This window comes from Bos indicus x Bos taurus, chromosome 3 (genome assembly GCF_003369695.1).
Source record: "Bos indicus x Bos taurus breed Angus x Brahman F1 hybrid chromosome 3, Bos_hybrid_MaternalHap_v2.0, whole genome shotgun sequence".
Classification (NCBI taxonomy): Eukaryota; Metazoa; Chordata; class Mammalia; order Artiodactyla; family Bovidae; genus Bos; species Bos indicus x Bos taurus.
In genome coordinates, this window is record NC_040078.1 from 119,145,065 (window position 1) to 119,155,937 (window position 10,873).

Sequence of the window (10,873 nt, forward strand, 5' to 3'; positions counted from 1 at the left end):
TATACAGTCAACAAAAACAAGACCGGGAGCAGACTGTGGCTCAGATCATGAACTTCTTACTGCCAAATTCAGACTGAAATTGAAGAAAGTAGGGAAAACCACTAGACCATTCAGGTATGACCTAAATCAAATCCCTTATGATTATACAGTGGAAGTGAGAAATAGATTTAAGGGACTAGATCTGATAGATAGAGTGCCTGATGAACTATGGAATGAGGTTCGTGACATTGTACAGGAGAGAGGGATCAGGACCATCCCCATGGAAAAGAAATGCAAAAAGGCAAAATGGCTGTCTGGGGAGGCCTTACAAACAGCTGTGAGAAGAAGAGAAATGAAAAGCAAAGGAGAAAAGGAAAGATATAAGCATCTGAATGCAGAGTTCCAAAGAATAGCAAGAAGAGATAAGAAAGCCTTCCTCAGTGATCAATGCAAAGAAATAGAGGAAAACAACAGAATGGGAAAGACTAGAGATCTCTTCAAGAAAATTAGAGATACCAAGGGAACATTTCATGCAAAGATGGGCTCGATAAAGGACAGAAATGGTATGGACCTAACAGAAGCAGAAGATATTAAGAAGAGATGGCAAGAATACACAGAACTGTACAAAAAAGATCTTCATGACCCAGATAATCACAATGGTGTGATCACTGACCTAGAGCCAGACATCCTGGAATGTGAATTCAAGTGGGCCTTAGAAAACATCACTACGAACAAAGCTAGTGGAGATGATGGAATTCCAGTTGAGCTCTTTCAAATCCTGAAAGATGATGCTGTGAAAGTGCTGCACTCAATATGCCAGCAAATTTGGAAAACTCAGCAGTGGCCACAGGACTGGAAAAGGTCAGTTTTCTTTCCAATTTCAAAGAAAGGCAATGCCAAAGAATGCTCACACTACTGCACAATTGCACTCATCTCACACGCTAGTAAAGGGATGCTGAAAATTCTCAAGCCAGGCTTCAGCAATACATGAACCATGAACTTCCAGATGTTCAAGCTGGTTTTAGAAAAGGCAGAGGAACCAGAGACCAAATTGCCAACATCTGCTGGATCATGGAAAAAGCAAGAGAGTTCCAGAAAAACATCTATTTCTGCTTTATTGACTATGCCAAAGCCTTTGACTGTGTGGATCACAATAAACTGTGGAAAATTCTGAAAGAGATAGGAACACCAGACCACCTGACCTGTCTCTTGAGAAATTTGTATGCAGGTCAGGAAGCAACAGTTAGAACTGGACATGGAACAACAGACTGGTTCCAAATAGGAAAAAGAGTACGTCAAGACTGTATATTGTCATACTGCTTATTTAACTTCTATGCAGAGTACATCATGAGAAATGCTGGGCTGGAAGAAACACAAGCTGGAATCAAGATTGCCAGGAGAAATATCAATAACCTCAGATATGCTGATGACACCACCCTTATGGCAGAAAGTGAAGAGGAACTAAAAAGCCTCTTGATGAAAGTGAAAGACGAGAGTGAAAAGTTGGCTTAAAGCTCAACATTCATAAAACTAAGATTATGGCATCTGGTCCCATCACTTCATGGGAAATAGATGGAGAAACAGTGGAAACAGTGTCAGACTTTATTTTGGGGGGCTCCAAAATCACTGCAGATGGTGACTGCAGCCATGAAATTAAAAGACGCTTACTCCTTGGAAGAAAAGTTATGACCAACCTAGATAGCATATTAAAAGCAGAGACATTACTTTGCCAACAAAGGTCTGTGTAGTCAAGGCTATGGTTTTTCCAGTGGTCATGTATGGATGTGAGAGTTGGACTGTGAAGAAAGCTGAGCGCTGAAGAACTGATGCTTTTGAACTGTGGTGTTGGAGAAGACTCTTGAGAGTCCCTTGGGCTGCAAGGAGATCCAACCAGTCCATTCTGAAGGAGATCAGCCCTGGGATTTCTTTCTTTGAAAGGAATGATGCTAAAGCTGAAACTCCAGTACTTTGGCCACCTCATGCGAAGAGTTGACCCATTGGAAAAGACCCTGATGCTGGGAGGGATTGGGGGCAGGAGGAGAAGGGGACGACAGAGGATGAGATGGCTGGATGGCATCACCGACTCGATGGACATGAGTCTGAGTGAACTCCAGGAGTTGGTGATGGACAGGGAGGCCTGGCGTGCTGCGATTCATGGGGTCGCAAAGAGTCGGACACGACTGAGCGACTGAACTGAACTGAATGAACTGTGAAGAGTGGAGAAATAACTCCAGAAAGAATGAAGAGACAGACCCAAAGTAAAAACAACAGCCAGTTGTGGAATTGACTGGTGATGGAAGTGAAGTCCAATGCTGTAAAGAACAATATTGCATAGGAACCTGGAATGTTAGGTCCATGAATCAAGGTAAATTGGAAATGGTCAAACAGGAGATGGCAAGAATAAACGTCGACATTTTAGGAATCAGTGAACTAAAATGAACTGGAATGGGTGAATTTAATTCAGACGACCATTTTATCTACTACTGTGGGCAAAAATCCCTTAGAAGAAATAGAGTGGCCCTCATAGTCAACAAGAGTCCAAAATGCAGTACTGGGGTGCTTTCTTAAAAACGACAGAATGATCTCTGTTCATTTCCAAGGCAAACCATTCAATATCACCATAATCCAAGTCTATGTCTCAACCACTAATGCCAAATAAGGTGAAGTTGCAATGTTTCTGTGAAGACCTACACGACTGTCTAGAACTAACACCAAAAAAACATGTCTTTCCATCATAGGGGATGGGGATGCAAAAGTAGGAAGTCAAGAAACACCTGGACTAACAGGCAAGTCTGGCCTTGGAGTACAAAATGAAGCAGAGCAAAGGCTAACAGAGTTTTGCCAAGAAAACACACTGGTCATAGCAAGTATCCTCTTCCATCAACACAAGAGATGACTCTACATATGGATATCACCAGATGTCAATACCAAAATCAGATTGATTATATTCTTTGCAGCCAAAGATGGAGAGGCTCCATACAGTTAGCAAAAACAAGACTGGGAGCTGACTGTGGCAAGAATACACAGAAGAACTATACAAAAAAGAGATCTTCATGACCCAGATAACCAGGATGGTGTGATCACTCACCTAGAGCCAGACATCCTGGAATGCAAAGTCAAGAGGGCCTTAGGAAGCATCACTATGAAGAAAGCTAGTGGAGGTGATGGAATACCAGTTGACCTAGTTCAAATCCTAAAAGATGATGCTATGACAATGCTGCACTCAATATGTCAGAAAATTTGGAAAACTCAGCAGTGGCCACAGGACTGGAAAAGTCAGTTTTCATTCCAATCCCAAAGAAAGGCAATGCAAAGAATGCTCAAACTACCGCACAATTGCACTTATCTCACATGTCAGCAAAGTATTGCTCAAAATTCCAGAAAAACATCTACTTCTGCTTCATTGACTACATCAAAGCTTTTGATTGTGTGGATCACCACAAACTGGAAAATTCTTCAAGAGATAGAAATACCAGAACACCTTACCTGCCTTCTTAGAAATCTGGATGCAGGTCAAGAAGGAACAGTTAGAACCAGACATGGAACAACACACTGATTTCAAATTGGGAAAAGAGTACATCAAGGCTGTATATTGTCTCCTCGTTATTTTACTTCTATGCAGAGTAAATCATGCAAAATGCCAGGCTGATGAAGCACAAGCTGGAATCAAGATTGCCGGGAGAAATATCAATAACCTTAGATATGCTGATGATACCACCCTAATGGCACAAAGTGAAGAACTAAAGAGCCTCTTGATGAAAGATAAAGAGGAGATTGAAAAAACGGGCTTAAAATTCAACATCCAGAAAACTAAGATCATGGCATCTGGTCCCATTACTTTATGGCAAATATATGGGGAAACAGTGGAAACAATGACAGATTTTATTTTGGGGGTGGGGCTCAAAAATCACTGCAGATGGTGACTGCAGCAATGAAATTCAAAGATGCTTGCTCCTTGGAAGAAAAGCTATGACAAACCTAGACAGCATATTAAAAAGCAGAGACATTATTTTGCCAACAAAAGTCCGTCTAGTCAAAGCTATGGTTTTTCCAGTAGTCGTGTATGGATGTGAGAGTTGGACTATAAAGAAAGCTGAGCACTGAAGAATTGATGCCTTTGAACTGTGGTGTTGGATAAGACTCTTGAGAGTCCCTTGGACTGCAAGGAAATCAAACTAGTTAATCCTACAGGAAGTCAGTCCTGAGTATTCATTGGAAGGAATGATGCTGAAGCTGAAACTCCAATACCTTGGCTACCTGATGCAAAGAACTGACTCATTAGAAAAGACCCTAATGCTGGGAAAGATTGAAGGCAGGAGAAAAAGGGGACGACAGGGGATGAGATGGTTGGATGGCATCGTTTACTCATGGGTATGAGTTTGAGCAATTTTCCAGGAGTTGGTGATGTACAGGGAACCCTGGCATACTGCAATCCATGGGGTCTCAAAGAATCGGACACAACTTAGTGCTGAACTGAACTGATGCCAGGGAGGTCCATGTGGTTGATACTTTGAACCAATTCTATCATATAACAATATTTCTGCTTGCTTTATCAGTTACAGAGAGAAGCATTGCCGGGGCCAGCCCCGGCTGATCCAGGGTATTCGAAGCGGGGACGGCATCGGTGAGCATCAGGAAACAACTGCTTAATTAAACGTTAATTAAGGATATAAAGAGTAATAGAATGAGGATAGCTCAGTAGGAAAATTCAGTTGAGAAAAGAGGCTGAGTAGCTTGGTTTACGCGGGAGACCAATAAAACTTCAAGACAAGAAGTTTGCACCACTTACGTAGGCCGCAGGCGTCCTTTCGTTCTCCCGAAGGAGAGGAGACACTGAGGCCTCCCCGGTCGGATCTTAGAAGCCCAGGCATAATTAGCAAGCATGGCGGGTTCTGCGCTCCAGATGGAGACTCAGCCAGAATTTGAGAGAGAGAGCAACATGGGGAGACCAAGTTTCAGTGAACAAGGCCCGCACTTTATTTTCCAAAGTAGTTTTTATACCTTAAGTTGTGCATAGAGGATAATGGGGGAAGGGTGGAGTCATGCAAGGACAGCAGTTCCTGGTCCTAATCGAAGCCAGGCTTTCAAACTTATCGTATGCAAAAGTTCAGGTGAATTACATCATCTTCTGGCCAGGAGGCCTGTTAACATTTTAAGAAACTTATCTTTCTCTAAAGGTGATTATTCCAAATTCAGGCACCAGCCTCCAAAAAAGCATTGGACAAAGCTGCATTCCTATAGGGCAAAGGTGAGGTGGGCTCAATCAAGAAAAGAATTAACTCAAGAGTCCAAGGTTACAACCATTGAGGCTACTACTTACATTTCTATACACCCATTATATCAATCAATACATTGCCAAGGACACAGTAGGTAAGGAGTATGGAGACTTAACAGCAAACATTGGCCCAATAAGTGAAAAACCCTTCACCAATACAATTTCTAATCAATCTTTTAACTACTCAAAGGAATCTGTGTTTAGACAGTTTAAAACATCTCCTGCCTCTCACAGTTGGGAGGCTCTGAACAATCATATGTGGCCAGAAAAACCTATTCAGGCAGGCTAGAGGATTTCCAAAGGAGTTTGTAGGTTAAACACTGTCACACCCAGGAATTATTAACTGGAGCTGTAAGCTAACTCTTTTTTCAGAGAGAGGTAGTGGGGAACAGTCCCCCGTAAAGTCAAAGGTGTAGGTGAAAGCACAAAGCAGAAAGTAGGCAGACTCTGGTTTTGGGGGTAGATGCTCGAGAATTTCCAGGGGGACTCCTGAGGCTCGATCCTGCCTTTGCGTATGCCGAACCTCCTTCCTCATGACCTTTGCCATGGGCGGAGTGCCTCACGCTGGCTCCCAGCAGTGATAGAATTCTAGTTGAGCTATTCCATATCCTGAAAGATGATGCTGTGGAAAGTGCTGCACTCAACATGCAATTTGCAATATGCACTCAATATGCAATATGCTGGCTCCCGGCAAAGCATGATAAAATATCAACCATGCTTTGGAGATTTACATTTCTTTTCACTTCTGTCAGTTTTTACATTACATATTTTAAATCTTTATTAGTTGTATACATATTTATATTTTTCACATTACCCAGTTTGAACATTTGAATTATGAAATGGCCCTTTATGAGCAAAATTTTCCCCTGAGGTCTATTTTGTATTTTAATGATTATTAAGACACAAAAGCCTTGGTTTTCTTAGGATATTCATGATCCAAGTTTCTCCAGCTTTTCACTTGCATACTTTCTATATTTTAATGTGTGTATGTTCAGTTGCTCAGTCATGTCTGACTCGTTGTGACCAATGGGCTATAGCCTGACAGGCTCCTCTGTTCATGGACTCTTCCAGGCAAGAATACTGGAGTGGTGGCCATTTCTTTCTCCAGGGGATCTTCCCAAGCCAGGGATGGAGCCCACATCTTCTGTGTCTTTGGTGGTAGGCAGATTCTTTACCGCTGTGCAACCAGGTTGGCCCCTATATTTTAATAGCAAATATAAATCACATTTATGCTTTGGTTTGGGATTTCTGTCCAGGATTAAAATATTTTGTTTTAACAGATACTTTTACTCGACCTGCCCTGAGGGAAGGACCATATTATGACTTAGAGTGGGCTGTGCGGCTCCCGCAGACACAGAGTCCTGCACATCTTCATCACACCAACACGCCAGGATGGAGCAGAGGAGGAGGAAGAGCTGCGGGCCAGGAGGTCACACCTGCAGCCCTAGGGAAGTCTTTCCAAGGATGGCCACTGGGTCCCTCTGATTTGCTTCTCATCTGGTGGACTGCAGCACTCCCAGAGGAATTTCAGGCTCCCTTACCCCTCTTGTTTTGGGCTGAGATGCATCAAAGGAATTTTACCCACAGGACTACCTCTTTCAGGGACTCAGAGTGTTGGGAGTTCCAGAGTACTCAGAGCTTAGGCAGCAGCTAATTGGCCACTTGAGGCCTCGAATCCCAGCTGTGCCATGTGGAGAGATCCTCTCCATAAAAAGATCCCAGTGTGCAGGTGCCACGGATGCTGGCCAGCTGAGGGGACAGAGAGAGGGGCAGGTGAGTTCAACATGGTTCACTCTGGTTGAACTGTGTTGTGGGAGCTCCTGGTACCCAGAACTAGAGGACCTGGACAGACTATCACTGGCACCTCGGGGGTCCACCTCTGCCCCCTCCTCAGTCTCACTTCACTGCAAGGAAGGCAGAGCTGAAGAGGGAGAGGGGACGGTTCCTTGTGCCACTTAGAGTACAGGGCTATTTGCACAGGGGTGGGTGGCCAAGATGGGAAGGTGCCACCACACTTAGCACCAGCTTCAAACATATTCGAGAGGATCTTGGGCATCCAAGGTCAGACTATCCGCCTCTGCTCTCATGTGAGAGTTGGGGTCAAATATTCCAGAAAGGAAAGCCTAAATATTCCAAATAGGACAGCCTATTCTTTCATCCACATCCTGTATTAAGAGAGAGCCCTGGCTCTCACAGACAACCTTCTAAGAGAACTTCAGTCTCAGAGGGAACGTGGGGGGTCATCACTCCTCCACAGGCACCACTGACCTCCAGCCTCTGCCCGCACACCCCGACTCCTGGGGAACTCACACTTCCAAAGTCAGATAGCTCGGTGATGCTGCAGATCTGACCTCTAGAAAACATGGAACTCTATAAAATCAGCTTTCACCCTCTCACTAATCCTCCTCCCCTCCCTCGGAGGCACTGTGGCTCTGTGCTAATGATCCGTCCTTCCCACTCCTCCTCTTAAGTTGCATCATATCCTGTTAATTCCTCTGGCCATCACACAACTGGTCCCCATGTTTCATGAGAGTGTGTGGCAGACAAGGGAGGTATGGGCTGTGACAGGGACAGGAAGCAGCCTCCAGAGGGGGACCCAGACACTGAGGCAGATGTGACCATGTTTGTGGCTCCCATTGCTCCAAGCAATCACTACACGTAGTGTGCCAAGGTGCCAGTGGCATGGAAGTAAGGACAGGGGGAGGACATGGCACGCCCTGAGTGTGTCACAGTCCCTGTCTGGCAGGTTCTCGGGCTGTGTAGCTGGGCAATCTGCTCTCCATGAATTATGCCACATCAGGACTTAGCAGGAAAGAACCCTTAGATTCTCAAAGATGCAGAGAGTTCTGCTGATGGTTGCCATAATAGTCAAATCTCAGAGACAATGAAGCTGAGATATCTCTCATGGTCTACAGGGGTGACAGACAAATCACCCACATTAGCCTGGTGAGGACTGGTCCCTGCTCTGGTCCCTACCTGGCCTAGAGATAGGACCATCACTGGGTTGAGTCAGGATGGCAAAAAGGGCTTTACAATTTCTGAAATTAAAGTAGGGCTAAAATAAAGAGCTTCCCTGGTGGCTCAGAGGTTAAAGCATCTGTCTGCAATGCAGGAGACCTGGGTTAGATCCCTGGGTCGGGAAGATCCCTTGGAAAAAGAAATGGTAACCCACTCCAGTATTCTTGCCTGGAGAATCCCATGGACGGAGGAGCCTGGTGGGCTACAGTCCACGAGGTGGCAAAGAGTTGGACATGACTGAGTGACTTCACTCACTCACTTCACTCAAAATAAGGAACAGAACGTGCAGTATTAGATACTCGAACAAAGTGTAGAAATGGCACGACTCAGGAGTATCCCCATGGGGAGGGAATACATGTTCCTCATAAATGACCAGGAGATGCAAGCCATACTTACACCGTAGACACTCAGCTCTGGAGGAGCCCTGGACAAACCCCATGACAACAGCTCAGAGTCTCCCAGAGAGGGAGGGCTCCATGCATGATTATGAAGGTGCAAGTCAGTGGAAATGTTTACAATTTCAGGTCAGTCTGAGCTCATCTGAAAGGAGGAATGGGCAGTGGATAGTGTGTTGGTCAGTGGGCAGTGAGACACGGAAGGGTGTGTGTGATCCACGGGAGGATCACCATGTGACCTTGACCTGTTCCATCTCACTATCTCTCTCCTGCTCTTGACTCTCTGCTCCTGTCACCCAGTTCAGGGAAATGTCACCCTATGGGAATAGAAACCTTTCAGTGATGCCTTTGCAGAAGTTTGTACTGGATGGATTTCAGACCCAGGCCTTGCTGTTTGCTCTGTTCCTGGCCCTGTACGTGGTGGCCATCCTGGGGAACCTCACCATAATCATGGTCATCACCCTGGATGCCCGTCTGCACTCCCCAATGTACTTCTTCCTCAAGAACCTCTCCTTTGTGGACTTGTGCTACTCATCTGTCATCTACCCCAAAGCCCTGGCCAACTTCCTGTCCTCCTCCAAGGTCATCACCTTTGCAGGATGTGCCACTCAGTTCTTCTTCTTCTCCATGGTGGGCACCACTGAGGCATTCCTCTTGGCCGTGATGGCCTATGACCGCTTAGTGGCCATCTGCAGCCCCCTGTGCTACCCTATCTCCATGCGCCCTTCTGTGTGTGCCTGCCTGGTATTGGGCACCTACTGTGGGGGCTGTGTCAACTCCATTCTTCAGACCAGCTTCACATTCAGCCTCCCATTCTGCAGCTCCAACCACATCGACCACTTCTTCTGTGATGTGCTTCCCTTACTTAAGCTTGCCTGTGCTGACACTATCATCAATGAGCTGGTCATGTTTGGCCTTTGTGGGGTCATAACTGTGGGCACCATACTTGTGATCCTCACCTCCTATGGCTATATCACAGTGACCATCCTGAAGATGCGATCAGGAAGAGGGAGACACAAGCTCTTCTCCACCTGCGGCTCCCACTTGACAGCTGTGTCCATCTATTATGGGACAGTTTTTGTCATGTATGTCCAGCCAGGAGCTGTGGAGTCCATGCAGCAGGGCAAGGTGGTCTCTGTTTTCTACACCCTGGTCATCCCGATGCTCAACCCCCTCATCTACAGTCTGAGAAACAAGGAGGTGAAGGATGCCCTGTGGAGACTGGGCCAGAAGCACACAGCCACGTGAAGGAGTGTGGCCAGAAGGGGCAGTGCGTCTTGATGTCAGGACAAGATGGCTTCATGGGAGGCACTAGGTTTGGTTGGAGGAATTTGTTCCTTATTCCCTCAATTCATTCTTTCATCCAACATTTCATTCAATCCTTCACATACCATCGGCCACGCATTTTGAGTGTGAGATACAAAGTGAATGAGACATTTTCTTTGGCATCAGAAAATTAATATCATCAATAGGGCATGACTCTAATCTTGAACTTTGTAGGTAGAGTGACGAACAGAGAGTCTTTGAGGCATAGTATGTGTCCCAAGTTCAACTCTACCAGTGAAGGTACATAACTAGACAAAGTCTCTGGCCATTTCCTTCACTTCTTTCCTGAATTGAATGCAAATGTGTGCTCAGAATTCTCCCCTGGACCACCTAGAAGGGGGGTTTTAGCACACTCAGCCTCGCATCTTCCTTCGTGGTAGCCTGAGATTACTACTGCCAATTAGGAGGAGTTAGGAAGACCAGGTTCCCCCTTAATTCTGCAGTGTGGTTGTTCTTCCACCTTCCCCTCCTGTTCACTGATACTACCGCACCAACAAGGCAGCAGGGTGCACCTGTGCCCGGCTTCAGAGGCTCTCAGTGCACCCTGTCCTGGGTTTCTCCCCTCATACAGCAGCTGGGAACCCCAGGGAGTCAATGTGGATGCTTGATTCTCAAAGCTCAACTGACCCTTTACCACACAGCCTGGCAGGTGACACTGTCCTGACTACTTATGACCCTGACAAATGGTGCTTTGTCAGCGCAGACATCTGTTAATAGGGGTAACATTATTAACATTATTCTGGTGGCTGCAGAAAATCAGGGGTTGCTAAGAGATGGTGAACTTTCTTGGCAGGGAGCATAACTTTCTAGCCCTGTCCTGCACTCCCCAGGAGCCTGGTCCCTCAATCTTGACCTGCCCATTCAGAGATCCATCCTCGTG

At 45.7% G+C, this 10,873-nt stretch overlaps 1 protein-coding gene across 1 annotated transcript; it reads left to right on the forward strand.

Moving 5' to 3' along the window:
• Positions 1 to 8,976: 8,976 nt before the first annotated feature.
• LOC113890540 (olfactory receptor 12-like) lies at positions 8,977 to 9,915 on the forward strand. Its single transcript, XM_027538379.1, has one exon. It carries the CDS (start codon positions 8,977 to 8,979, stop codon positions 9,913 to 9,915), a length of 939 nt encoding a protein of 312 aa, XP_027394180.1.
• Positions 9,916 to 10,873: the final 958 nt, after the last annotated feature.

What these genes read in the sequence shown, in the direction of transcription:
- LOC113890540 (XM_027538379.1), top strand. Translation starts at nt 8,977, where the DNA reads ATGTCACCCTATGGGAATAGAAACCTTTCAGTGATGCCTTTGCAGAAG.